Raw genomic sequence first — 15,000 nt, forward strand, 5'->3', positions numbered from 1 at the left:
TATATATATATTAGGGGTGCATCAAAATTCGGCTGGCGAAAATAGCATTCTCGGTTTTTAGCCTGCTACCTAAGTGAAGACCTCTTGAAAATACGAGCTAATAATAGGCTATATAATGTTATATATATATATATATATATATATATATATATATATATATATATATATATAATAATTTTTTTATGCATACAGCTTTGGTAAACAGAGGAGACCTCTTTCAATTAATTATTAGTGAATGTTTTCAGATAGATATGTATAAAAAATTTATAAAATGATCCCAATGGGCACTAGTTTCTGGGCCGGTGCAAATCCAGTTTTTCTGGCCAAGAAATGCCTGTTAGTGTGAGATGCTGGCAGATTGAGCTCAGGCGTCCTGTCGGTGGATAAGAGGAATCTGTCTCTCTCTCTCTCTCTGTCTCTCTGTCTGTTATCAGATATCTCAGCTCTGTCGAGCTTCCAGAAAACATGCTGTCAGTTTCAGCAGTCGAGAAACTCAATCACAGGCGATAACAGACTGAACTGAGTGTGTGTGTGAGTGTGTGAGTGTGTGTGTGTGTGTGTGTGTACTCACACTCCTCCTCTTTGGGGTCGAGTTGAGTGACGCTGATTGACAGGCGGTCGACTCTTTCCTGAAGTGAATTCACTCGAAATGAGAAGGAATGAGCTTCATTAAAGAGCTCGCCGAACAAATCCTCCGCATATTTACCTGAAAACACCCAAAAACAAATAAAAAAATACATTATTTTTATGATAATTAACGTCAGTTTTAGTTCTAGTGTAGTGGTTCTCTTATTACTGTAATAAAATTAGATTTGATTTAAATTAACATCAATTTAAGGCAGTTCAACAAAGATGAATGGATTATGCAAAATTATATATAAAAATTTAATTTATTATATATAATATACAAATATATAATGTATACACTATAAGGAAAAAATAAAATAATGAAATGACTCAAATGAAAAAAATATATTAATAATATAAATAAAATATGTTTCTGTTTTGTTCTTGTTTGCCCTTATTTGGTTTGGTTCCTGTTCTGTTTATTAATCTTATTAGCTTTGTCCTCTGTTCTCCCTTACTAGCCTTTTTCTTGGATTGATGTTTATTAAATTCATAATGAGAGTTGTTGTTTATAAACTGAATTGCTGGATTAGTTCTCTGCCTCTGTTCTGATTCCACTCCAGTGTCTGAGTCTGCTCCAGTGTGGGCTCCAGCCCCTGAATCTGTTTCAGTGTGGGCTCCAGCCCCTGAATCTGTTCTAGTGTCGGCTCCAGCCCCTGAATCTGTTCCAGTGTCGGCTCCAGCCCCTGAATCTGTTCCAGTGTGGGCTCCAGCCCCTGAATCTGTTCCAGTGTGGGCTCCAGCCCCTGAATCTGTTCCAGTGTGGGCTCCAGCCCCTGAATCTGTTTCAGTGTCGGCTCCAGCCCCTGAATCTGTTTCAGTGTCGGCTCCAGCCCCTGAATCTGTTTCAGTGTCGGCTCCAGTCCCTGAATCTGTTTCAGTGTCGGCTCCAGCACCTGAATCTGTTTTAGTGTCGGCTCCAGCCCCTGAATCTGTTTCAGTGTCGGCTCCAGCCCCTGAATCTGTTCTAGTGTCGGCTCCAGCCCCTGAATCTGTTCCAGTGTGGGCTCCAGCCCCTGAATCTGTTCCAGTGTGGGCTCCAGCCCCTGAATCTGTTCCAGTGTGGGCTCCAGCCCCTGAATCTGTTCCAGTGTGGGCTCCAGCCCCTGAATCTGTTTCAGTGTCGGCTCCAGCCCCTGAATCTGTTTCAGTGTCGGCTCCAGCCCCTGAATCTGTTTCAGTGTCGGCTCCAGCCCCTGAATCTGTTTCAGTGTCGGCTCCAGTCCCTGAATCTGTTCCAGTGTCGGCTCCAACCTCTGAGTTTGTTCCAGTGTCGGCTGCAGCCCCTGAATCTGTTTCAGTGTCGGCTCCAGCCCCTGAATCTGTTTCAGTGTCGGCTCCAGCCCCTGAATCTGTTTCAGTGTGGGCTCCAGCCCCTGAATCTGTTTCAGTGTAGGCTCCAGCCCCTGAATCTGTTCCAGTGTCGGCTCTAGCCCCTGAATCTGTTCCAGTGTCGGCTCTAGCCCCTGAATCTGTTTCAGTGTCGGCTCCAGCCCCTGAATCTGTTTCAGTGTCGGCTCCAGCTCCTGAATCTGTTTCAGTGTCGGCTCCAGCCCCTGAATCTGTTTCAGTGTCGGCTCCAGCTCCTGAATCTGTTTCAGTGTGGGCTCCAGCCCCTGAATCTGTTTCATGAGATCAAGTCATCCCAATCCTAGAAGCGCCCCTGGCTATAGCCCATGAGTCTCCTCCCTATTCCTGACCACCCGGGCTCCTGCCTCTAGCGCGATGTGTTATTGCTAAAACTCATGACAGTTATCATGAATAAATAATGAATAAATATTTTAAAAATTTTATATAAAAATAAATAATAATAAATCAGTTAATAAATGAAAAATAATACTTCAAAAAATACTAAATAAAGTAAATAGATAAAATGAAATAATAAATGTTTATATAATTAGATTTTCCATGCAAAATATATTTTTTGTTTAATTTAATTAAGGGTTGAAATATAATCTGGATAAATGTGCTTCATCCAAATGTACCGAGTACAGTGAGCAGATACAGTATTATATGGCGTTGCAGATGTGCCACTGCACACCATTAAAACCACTTTAACGTGACAGAAGAGCATGTCTGTGGAGATCTGGACTCACTCAGGCTGCTCAGCTGACGGATGACGTTGGCCAGAGAGATGTTGGTCACACACTCCAGCTCGTTCTTGATGCTGTGCGGCAGAGCTGTGTGGCACAGGTGACGAGGTCGATACTGCGCTTGACCAGCGGCATCCTGATGCTCTCGCTCGCTCACCACACCTGACACAGAGAGAGAGAGAGAGAGAGAGAGAGAAACAGAGAGAGAGTGACTCGCTCGCCCAGCACACCTGACAGAGAGAGAGAGAGAGAGAGAGAGAGAGAGTCACTCGCTCGCCCACCACACCTGACAGAGAGAGAGAGAGAGAGTCACTCGCTCGCCCACTACACCTGACACAGAGAGAGAGAGAGAGAGAGAGAGAGAGAGAGAGAGAGAGAGAGAGAGAGAGAGAGAGAGAGTCTGATGCTCGCCCACTACACCTGACAGAGAGAGAGAGAGAGAGAGAGAGAGAGAGAGAGAGAGAGAGAGAGAGAGAGAGAGAGAGAGAGAGAGAGAGAGAGAGAGAGAGAGAGAGAGAGAGAGAGACAGAGAGAGAGAGAGAGACAGAGAGAGAGAGAGAGACAGAGAGAGAGAGAGAGAGAGAGAGAGAGAGAGAGAGAGAGAGAGAGAGAGAGAGAGAGAGAGAGAGAGAGAGAGACAGAGAGAGAGAGAGAGAGAGAGAGAGAGAGACAGAGAGAGAGTGACTCGCTCGCCCACTACACTTGGAGAAAGAGAGAGAGAGAGAGAATCAGTGAATCATGTGGAGAATCACAGCTGCTCGATACGCTCAGGCAGAAATAATCACATTAAGAGTGAAAGATTCCAATCACTTTACAACAATCTCACACGAAAGCATCAGAGAAACAGTCAAAGACTCGTCTGTCTGTTCAGCATTCTGTCGAAATAATTACATCATATTTCCATTTGTATTTATACTGTAGCTAACATACTGAGCATATTCCCAATAAAACGTTTTTCATTTCTAGAATGTTTTTCTTTGTTATATTTTCTGTTGTCAGAGAGAATGAATATGAAAGAGCGACTAAATCACGACCCATTAAGACTAAAAAAACCTGCTCTACCTTTAAAGATGTTCATCTGCGCTCAAGTCCAGATTTATAACCGAGTCGTCGTCTCAAACAGCCCACGCGTAAGAAAGAGACTACACTCGCTTGAAATGACTTAATATGGGTTTTAAAGCAGCACTGAGAAACTTTTGTCGCTCTAGAGGTTAATAAACAGAGCTGAGAACCTGAAAGGCCTGGAAAGAGAGACAGTGTGGACAAAGCTCAGAAGAAACGAAATAAGGTCAGGGCAAACACTAAAGATTGGTTGCTAGGCGGATTTTGGGAGAAAAATAAAATTCTGAAAGGCTCTGAAAGCACTACGTTAATTAATGCATAAATAAAATGTAAAAAAAAAAAATAATAATAATATATATATATATATATATATATATATATATATATATAATATCACTTTTATAATTTTTTAACTTAATTAAAAATTTTAATCAATTTTAATTAAAAAAATAATATATATTGCATACATTTTTAATTAAAGTCATTTTTATTTGTAAAGAGACTATATCATGTTTAACATATTGCTCATCTAATATTAGATTTGACGTTTGTGTTCGAGCGTGTGTGTGTGTGTGTGTGTGTGTGAAGCAGCTCGTCGGTCTTGTTTAACGAGCGTCGCGGCTAACGGGCTTCTCCTGATGAATCCGTCTCTGTTCATCCCGACGGATCCGCCGCTCGCACAAACACTGTGTTCCTGTACACCTCTGACAGTCGTGGGATAAATCAGCTAGGTCAAAACTGATCTACAAGTAGCCTCATTACTGCCTAAAATATGTATTCGTGTATATTAGGGGTGAAACGGTACTCGGACATTTTCAGTACGCGTTCTTTGCTCCAGTATGCCTGTATACCAAACAGATCCTTAATTATCACTTAAAGTGATAGCGGCCTAATAACCTAATAAACCACGACTTAAAGAACAAAAGAAAAAAAGACAAGACATTTTTGTAGTTTTAAAGATTCATAAATAGCTAGTTGACATATCACAAGTCTAACATTTAAAGATAAACCTCTCTAATGCTATTAGAGAATGGAGTTTTATTTTTCTCATGCTATTTGTGTATTATTTAAAAAAAATAATTTTTGTAATTTTTGTAAACTGCCCATATGCAAAGCACACACGCACATTTCTACGATATTTTTATACAATCGATTCTAATTTCAAAATAAGTCATAATTCAATAATAATTAAATACATGCTAAATCTTAAACCTGTATATATTACATTTTTTTGATAACTTCAAAGTAATGCTAATTTAACATAAATACAATTTACGATTAAAATATTACTTAATATTTGTATATATTCATATTTTAATATGTACTTATAAATAAATAAATTAATAATAATAATAATAATTTAAAAAAATAAAAATAAAATATATATAATGTACAGAACTCAGAATTAATAGCACATTATGTCACTTTAACCACACACACACACACAGTCATCCTGACCCCTGGTGACCTTTCGTCGCCATGGCAGCAGTGCATGACAGACATGCCTTTTCATTTCAGACGCCTCATGCTTTTAGATCCGGCCTGAACACTTTCACTTCAACATCCGACTAAAGGAACGCTGACAGAAACACAGAGACACGTTAGAATTTTCAAGTGTTAATAAACGCTATAATACATAAATACACACATTTGCTAAAGTAATTTTTTCATTTGAAGTACTAGTATGTGCCTTCAAGACACCAAAAGGGACCGCCTTTATTTCTGAGAGTGTATTTTATGTATGCGTCACCTTTTAGTAACACTTTTTACAATTTGATACTTAAAAAACTAAACTTCCTGTGCTTAAAAGTTACGATTTCATCAAGCAGGATTATCAGTTGGATCAAAAAATGTTAAATATATTTGCTTAATGTTATTATATATATATATATATATATATATATATATATATATATATATATATATATTAAACAAGCTTTTGAATGTGCATATTGATAATAATATCAATAAAATTTTATATTAATAAATTCATTTTTATTTCAAGTGCAGATTAAGTTTGTCTTTTTGTTATTTTTATCAGTTTACATTTTTTTATATTTCAATTTAGCTCTAGATTTTTTTTTTTCGGTCTTAGTTTACTCGTTTTAATCATTTACGTAATTTTATTGAAGTAATTTTTCCAGTTGGCCGCCAAAGTCAACATTTTTCCTTTTTGTTTCATACCACTGGATTTGACTTTTTAACTATTTTATTTTTTTTTTAAATATCATAAGAGTCAAAATAAGAGTCATGTTCAATAGTTTCTGTTGCAGTTTGTAGCTTGTAGATGATTTGGATTTTGGTATTTTTTTTTAAACAAATAATTCTTCCATGAAAGTTATGAGTTATGAATTAAACTCTACTGAAATAATAGACGAGCTGCTTGGTACGCACGAACATGATCTGCCGTCACCACGGCAACCTCGCGCTGGGATGCCGCCGGTCATCGTCCTTCCCTCACTACCAGTATTCACACATCCCAGAATCCTCTGGGGCCACGGGTGTCCACGACAATCCCAGCATCCTCTGCTTTCATCCTCCTCGCGAGCTGCGCTCCAGATCACTTATTTATGCTCTTATCGGTGACGCTTTATAGTATAAAGACCGAGAGCGGCGCGTTAAAGAAATACCAGGACGATGCAGTAAAAAAAAAAAATTTAAATTGAACCGATTTAATTCTGGGCTATCGGACACTGATTATAAATGACAAAATAACCTATAAATAAATGAATGCATAACACTTCGTATGCGAGTATTCATTTCTAATTTCACATTTTTAATATATCAAATATATCAAATTTGACGTTTAAAAAAAATAAAATGTGCACAAACGTTCAAACTTTTGGGGTCAGGGAGATTTTTAATGTGTAGTTAAATATACCAAGTCTAATTTATTGAATCAAAAACACAGTAAATAAAATGTGAAATATTATTAAAATGAAAAAGAGCTGCCCTCCGTGTGAATAACTGATCAACTCTCATTTATTTCTGTGATAAGCTGCTGGATTTTTACTCCGCCGTTAATCCTTAATGTTGATGTTTTTCATTTTTCAGGATTCACGGATGAACAGAAAAGTTCGGCATTTATTTGAAATAGCAATGCTTCGTAACATTATAATTACAGGGATTCATCGCATGTCGGTGTTCATTACTATAAAAGAGAAGATACAAGTCGAGTGAGAAGCTAAAGTTGAGGCTTTTTTTCCCCTTTCGTCTAATCTTTTGAATGCTCTAGTATTCACGGCTGATTTGATTTGCAGCGTCCTGCACTAAAACTGACCCTGAGCAAACGGGCGACCAATCGCGGAGCGCCGAGCGCTCTCCGGCAGCCAATCAGAGCGCGGCCGGCCCGGCCTCGGCCAATCGGAGCTCGGGGCGGCCTTCGGAAGCGTCCGGCCCAACAGCTGGTTCCCATCAGAGTCTCCTGAGGTTCTCACGCGGGAAACAAAAGAGCCGGAGAGAGCGAGACTCTTACGTAACGCGCTCACGTAAGCGCTCGTGCATCTGAAGCGTTCCTCTGACCTGACGAGAGCATGCACTGAAACGCAGTCCACTTTGGGTAGAAGCGAGGCACGCTCCATCCCACAATGCAACGCACAAAAACACACGCCATCTCTTTTTCGAGTTATTATTTGGGGCGGAGCGACAAATTCATTTAGGAGATATCTAAAGTAAATGTATGCGCAAAAAAAATGTGTGAAAATTTTTTGTATGTATTTTAAATGTTAGTGCCATCAAACTATTTAATCCCAATAAAATAAACTTGTTTTTAAATTAAATATACGTGTGTGTGCGCTTATTACAGCTACCTTTACATATTAAATATTATATACACTACTAATATAATTATTTAAATATATGTAAATATTTTCTAAATGTGTACTGTGCGTGTGTGCATTTATACACAGAACACACACATAAAGTGCAAACAAAAACGTAATCGTAAACGTGAGGAATAATTTGACAGCATTAGTTTATATATTAATGGTAATGAATATAATACACTATAATATATGTATCGAAAAAGTGCACATTAAATGAAACACATTTTTGCGTGTGTGCATGTGTGTTATGTTTTATATATCGCTTTTTCATCACAGACACGCATATATAATTTTATTTTAATGCAAAAATGATTACTATTATTTTTTACTTAATTATTACTAGTATTATGAACATGAATATAGTATACGTGCATCTTTTACGCCTAAATCTTAAAAGGCATTTTTTGTAAATATTCTAGTTACACGCCGACATAACCTGTGCATTTATTTTATACATTTCTATTCGAGATAAATAAATGCGCATATAATGTGACCAAGCGTATTAATTGTTTATTAATATTGCATGCATATTTAATGCTTCATAATATATACGATATATTAATATTTTAAAAGTATGCAACTGTACAAATAAATGTTTTTTTGAAATAAAACGTTTAAATATATTTCGAATAAAACGCATTATATGCTATGCGATAAACCTATGAGTTTCTTTATGATTTCAGTTTTATTCCAAACGAAAGACGTGTTTATACACACACACACACACATATATATATATATATATATATATATATATATATATATGTATATGTATATGTATATATATATATATATATATATATGTGTGTGTATAAATATATATATATATATATATATATATATATATATATATATATATATATATATATATATATCAAATTAAAATATACATACAATTATTTTAAGACTTTTTTCGATAGAATTTTCTAGAAGTTATTTTATCAGTGGCGTCAGTGATACAGAGCTTTAATCGTAAAAAAAGAGGTCATTTAAACAAATATTTAAAATATACTGCCTTTATGTAGTTTGCACATTGATTTGAAGATTTAATGTAGAAATTATTGCAGCCTAAAAGCATACTTAACGACTTATAATTAATAAATATAATGACTTGTATTTAACGATTAATTAATGATTAATTTCAGAAAAAAATGCATGTTTTTTTTAATCGACTGTCTAAATCATACGCTGTCAGAATTAAAATGTTGCGTTCTATGCACGCTGCAGTCTCTTAGAAAAATGAACCGTGATTTCACTAAAGTGAGCGTAGTTCGACTATATTTGTTTTAATTTGTTTATAGGAATTTAAATTATATAAATGTACATTTTTTCTTAAATATATACATGTATGTATAATATAATATACACAGTACGCACATATATATTATGTAAACAACCTTTTTTTTTTGGCTGCGAATAAGCAATCAGTTTAACCGTGTGTAAATTTAGTTTCAATTATTATGTGTTGAAAGTTAAAATGCATTTTAAACAAAGTTAGGTGTTGTCACTAACTCTTAGTATTTAATAATTGAATAAATTTCATCGTTTAAAAGTTAATTTTAGAAGTATCGGTATCAGTATCGGTATCGGTATCGGTCTGAAATGTACCTCATAAAAAATTATGTTTACCCTTAAAATATACACCTAAATATTTCAATATACTGCATATTATTTTCATTTAATTTTTTTAATATTTTAAAGGCAAGTATGTAAATGAATGAAAATTCTAATATACCAATTATGTCAAGTACGTGTAAATTTTGTAAATAAAATATATATTGAAAAATCTGAATATTTGTCACTTATCATTATTAAACAATCGATAGACAAAAAAAATATTTTCACAAATTTTAATAAATGTTTAGAAAATATTATGTGAATTAAGTGTCATTAAAATATACTTTGGAATCATATATCAATTACTTCTTCATCTATTTAAATAGTAATCATAATAATAATCGGTATATTTTTAAACAATATATCGTAGTCTTTTAACTTGGAACAAAGTCCAGATTTGAGGGACAGGGAGCAGATGAAGAAGCCATCAATAATAGATGTGAGCTGTAGATCTGAACAATGGCACTCGGAGGAAACGCTCGCGGCTCTTTAGCGGAGAAGAAACTTCATTACGCCGAACCTGCTGACGCTGCGCTTCCCGGAGTTTGAGCCAGGGATGAAAAATGAATGAGAGAAAGCGTAACACGCCGGTTCAGGTTAAGTGTTTGCCTTTCAAAGCATCCTCCAACACACACCGCAAAGCACTCTGGGAAGTCGACTCTGTTTTTATAGGATTAGGGCATAAAACATGTTTATAGAGCATTGATAAATATTATAAATGTCTGTTTTAAAGCACCATTTTTGAATAAAAAAAAGGTTATTGCGACAATTCTGACTTTTTCCCACTCATATCAGGACTAAAAGCATGATTAATCAGCATTTTGGGAGACATAGCAAATAAATAGGGCGAGAAATTATATTTCGGTACTGTTTGAAATATTATATATTACTATGAAAATCTTGTCAATTATTATTCCCATTATAACACTTATTTTCTCACGATATGTAGGCCCAAAAACACATTAATATGCAAATGTAGTTTTAAATACATTGTATATCATTTTTTTAAAAACGAAACGAATGACTGATTTTATGCACATTTTGCCGAAACAAAAATGGTATATCGAATAATTCTGTTATACCATAGTCGTCTTGATGCAAAGTTTGGTCAACCAAAAATATCTTAAGAAATAATAAATATTTAAGAAAAATATGTTATTTTGTAAATATGTTACTTTGTATATACGATACAGTTTTAAATAATAATAAAGTTAAAAAATACAGCATATATTTAAAAAATATTTGTATTTGCATGCATGCATAATTTTTTTAAATTAAAAAAAAATAAATAAATATATATATATATATATATATATATATATATATATATATATATATATGTTTTTTTTATGCATGCATGCAAATACAAATATTTTTAAAATATATGCTGTATTTTTTAACTTTATTATTAAGATTTCCTACCTTGATTTTAAGTTATTTGGTATTTCCGGTGGAAGTAGATTTTCGCCCAATAATCCCCCTCCCAAATCATCCAGAAATGGCTTCACACGAAGCAGAGATGCTGATGCGAATCCCTCATCGATCAAGCGTGGACAGATCCGCTGGGAGTCGAGCGGTCGCATGACTGGCCCATTAACTCCAACCGCGCTCACTGTGAAGAGCCGCCATGTTGCGTCTGCCATGAATGGAGGCGTTTCTGGATGAAACGAGGCTAGCGGACGCTGCCAATGGTCACAGTGTGCCAATCCGGCCCCTGGCACAGCAGAGCCGCTTCTGGGCGTTACTACTGAAGCAAGGGTCTGTCAAGAGCACAAGCGCACACAAAGAAGCGTCTTAAGAAAGCTCAGCAAAGGCCACCGGGGTCGTACCATTCTGAAATAACGGGGGAAGTGGGAGTTCATTCTGTGCACAAACAAGGCTTTTATTTGACAAAAACAACGCTGTCTGTTTGAACAAGCGTCAATGGGTGCATTGTGGGCATCATGCGACCCGTGTCTATAGTCCGTCTTCAAGACACATTGACAGCCACAACAAAGTGCACTTGATTGCAGACGACAAACAGTTACACACCGGTTTTAGGTCGCAAACGTCCAGGACATGCGTGCATGCCACCGTCACCAACATCTGACACCTCAACAGACAGCACAGTCCCAGGATGCATCCTAGATAGTGCACGAAGAAAGAAGCGCGGCCCTCCACAAACAACCTTCCACGTCTACCAGAAAAAGCGTTCTTTAGATTAAAAACAAGAACCAAAGTTGGTTGTTTAATTGCAGTGCTGTGAAAAAAAAGTGTAATTCGATACTTAAAAGTAGTGTAAAAAATAATACAACTAAAATACGACTATATTTTTTTTATTTAACAATTTGTCCATTTTCAATACCCCGTTTATAATTTAGCTCAAATAAAAATATGCGAATGGTAGACTAATGATGTCACGCCGTTTTTACTATCTCAAAAATTAACATTTAATTGCTATTTCTATGCAATTTTGAGGTTTTTTGGCATTTAAACAAAAAATATATTTTTCGATCAAACTGATCAAAACTTCGATTTCGCTATTTTAACCGACGTTTGCAAGCATGTTCACGTCTGCTGACAGGATAATGCCCAACTAGCGGAGTTAAGCGTTATTTAGTGTGACGCAAAAAAAAACGGTACTTTTTATGAGTTCACGGTAAATAACCGCTAAACCTAAGCCTCGGTGAGGCGTGAGAAGATGCGAACGATTATACAGTCAAAAAAACGACGTTATCTCGCACACGAAACCTGCTCCTGCTTGCTTTTTAAACTTTTTTGAAGTCAAGAGCGAACGTCAAGCCTGAAAAACCGAAGGCTCTGTTTGTTGGTGGTTAGCTTAAAAACTCCAATCATGACAACTAACCAAACGCGCGACGCGGCAAATATCGCGTCCAATTTTGCAAACGTAAGCGTATGAAAGGCGCACAGGGCCTAAAAACACCAAGTGAAACGTGCTAAAATTCAACCAACTTTGAACGCGATCGCGTTGTACGTATTCAGATTCTAGACGGCCGTTTAACTCTACGTTGACCCGCATCGTTTCTTCAGCTTTCTGAATTCTACGAATTAATGTTACAACGTAAATTGACTTTTTCGACTAAACGGCACATTAAGGCATACGGCTGACGTCACGCGCAACCCAATACCAATGCATTATTAGGAAATACAGCACGTGGTGTTTATAGACCGGCGTACCGTTACGTATGTTGGCGCGTGCCGTCACACATGCAACGGTAGTCCGTTTTTCCCCTTTTTATCGGCTGCTAAGACTTTTGGCCGTCCGTACATGCGTTAGGTTTTCTCCTGCTGTGGCGAATGGCAATGCAGACATTGATCTGAGATCTGGAGGAGCGAAGACATTTAAAGCGGGTTTCCAAACATCGATAACATATCATATGTGCTGCTGCGCAAAGGTTCAGGGCCAGTAATTATTTCCTCGTTGTTAGTGAAAGGAAATGGTACATTCAGACATCGAGGATGCGTTCAACTGATCCGTTCGCTTCAGATGAATGCCGTTCTGTTGAACTTTCTGTGAATCCCCCGAAAACTAAACTAAAAGAGTGTAATGACGCTGAAAATTCAGCCGCGCGTCACAGAAATAAAATACAGTTTAGCATATACGCACACAGAAAACAGCTATTTTAAATTATAATAATATACCACTTTTTTACTGTATTTTGACATATCTGCATTTGCTTGTTTTTCTTAGAATAAGATTAATTCAATGCCATTTAAGGGATGTTTTTGCTGTTTTCTTGTCATCCTGAGAAGTGTTTAATTGAGTGAATGGTAAGGATCCGCGGCGTCTCTCGGTGCCAGTTGGCATCGGCCGGCGATTCGATTTTCTTCCTGTAGAACCAGCATTAAACTCTCAGCCTCCCTTGTCTTTTCCTCACCTTCGGGCTCGTTTTATCAACACAAACTCAAGCTGACTGACGGCGGGTGTGTGTTCAGTCATCGAGACTCATTCATCTACCCTTTCTCATGCCAGGGAATTCTGGGATATGATGACGGTATTGTGAACACATAACACAGGCTTTGATTGCCCCCATCATCCTCTCTGTTTGCTGTCTGTGAAAACATTGATTAGCGCAGCTGATATCAGCCCAGAACAATTAGCGTTGGGTGTGATTTATTAATTTCAGTTTCACTGACGGTTTATCGTCGCGTCGGTTTCTAACTCAAACCGAGATGCGAATCACTAGGGTGATGATGCTTCTGATTCATTCCGGCGATTCGAGACTTTTGATTCGGTTCCTCGAAAAGATTCGTTCACTGATTCGTATGGTTTCCACAGATTCAAGCGAGCATATAGAGCGTTATCGTGTCCAGGCCATTCAGTTGATCTATTAAAAAGCAAAAAAAGGTCAATTAAAATATTTAAAAAAAACAATAAAGCAGATTTAATTGTCCTAAGCTTAATCATAACAAAAATTAATAAATAATAATAATAATAATTGTATTGTTTTGAAAATGTCCTCGTGTCACTTTAACTCTTTAAAAGTTTGGGGTCTGTACATTTTTTTTGTATATTTAGTCTCTTCAGCTCACCAAGGCTGCATTTATTTGATACAGTAAAAATACAGTAAAAATACAATAAAAATGTGAAATATTTTTCTTCAGCGTCAGTCTTCAGCGTCACACGATCCTTCAGAAATCATAATAACGTACTGATTTACTGCTCGACAAGCATTTCTGATTTTTATCCGTGTTGAAAGCAGTCATGCCGCACGATATTTTTGTGGAAACCGGAATGCATTTTATTTTTCAGGCTTCACAGATGAACGGAAAGTTCAAAAGAACAGTGTTTATTTGCAACAGAAATCTTTTGCAACATCATAAACGTCTTCACAGTTACCTTTGATCCATTTAATGCATCCTTGCTGAATAAAATATTGTTTTATATATATATATATATATATATATATATATCTCTCGTTGGTCAAACACGAGTCTCTGACTCAAAGACACTCAGTCAAAATGAAGCCCATTAGATTAGTATTGATCTGAAGACTGTCAGACTGAGGGATCGTTTTCCATCAGAAACATTATATACCACATTCAGCTAGTTACGTGTTGTTTTTGTGACGCAGTGTCTGTCGTACGTGAACATTCGCGGTCAGATTCCCGCCTCGAGCGCGGCCTCCGCGAACCCGGCTCTCGACGGCCTGTCACGATGCATCGCGTGAGTCAGAAGACGAGGCGCGAGCGCTTATGTAACGATTACACCCCGCGGGCGCGACCTCTGACCCCGAGGACTCGAGCCGAGGAGCCACGGGCGGCTGTTTGACCTTGAGCGGCGGATGAAGGGCGCTCCAGCCGCAGCCGAATGTGACCCAAATCGGAGGGTTTTCCGCATGCGACACAGATCCGTTTCTCCCGGACGACGCCGCTGCCAGATCCCGCTGGAGGAAGGAGCAACCTGCCCTGACAAAACAAGCCAAAATAAGCGCCGACGGCGGACGGGTCTCTGTTAAATTGTTGTGTGGGATAGAAGCTCCTTCAGCTCAGCCGAACATGAGGAAAAAGAGAAACGCACGCATTACAAAAAGACTTTATGTATCTGGGTCATTTTTTACAGGGGAGGGAAAAATGCAATGCGTATTCGGGATATTTATAACGTGATAAAAGCGTGATAATTCATTGACTTATATTTTAGATTTTTAGTGGAACGGACAGCTGCGCGATTTCTGCAAGAAATCAATACTTTTTGTTCATCGAGGACGCATTAAACGGATCGGTTATGATGCCGATTAACATAAATGCTGCTCTTTTGAACTTTCGATTCATCGGTG

General features: G+C 37.3%; 1 protein-coding gene across 1 annotated transcript in view; it reads right to left on the reverse strand.

The window, feature by feature from the left end:
- Positions 1 to 2,880, reverse strand: part of wasf1 (WASP family member 1) — a 31,385-nt gene extending 28,505 nt beyond the window's left edge. The window contains 3 exon segments of the mRNA XM_043218756.1: positions 572 to 706; positions 2,724 to 2,831; positions 2,834 to 2,880. Of these exon segments, the coding sequence (XP_043074691.1) occupies positions 572 to 706; positions 2,724 to 2,831; positions 2,834 to 2,855 (265 nt within the window). The 5' untranslated portion in view covers positions 2,856 to 2,880.
- Positions 2,881 to 15,000: the final 12,120 nt, after the last annotated feature.

This window comes from Puntigrus tetrazona, chromosome 20, assembly GCF_018831695.1.
Source record: "Puntigrus tetrazona isolate hp1 chromosome 20, ASM1883169v1, whole genome shotgun sequence".
NCBI classification, from domain to species: domain Eukaryota; kingdom Metazoa; phylum Chordata; class Actinopteri; order Cypriniformes; family Cyprinidae; genus Puntigrus; species Puntigrus tetrazona.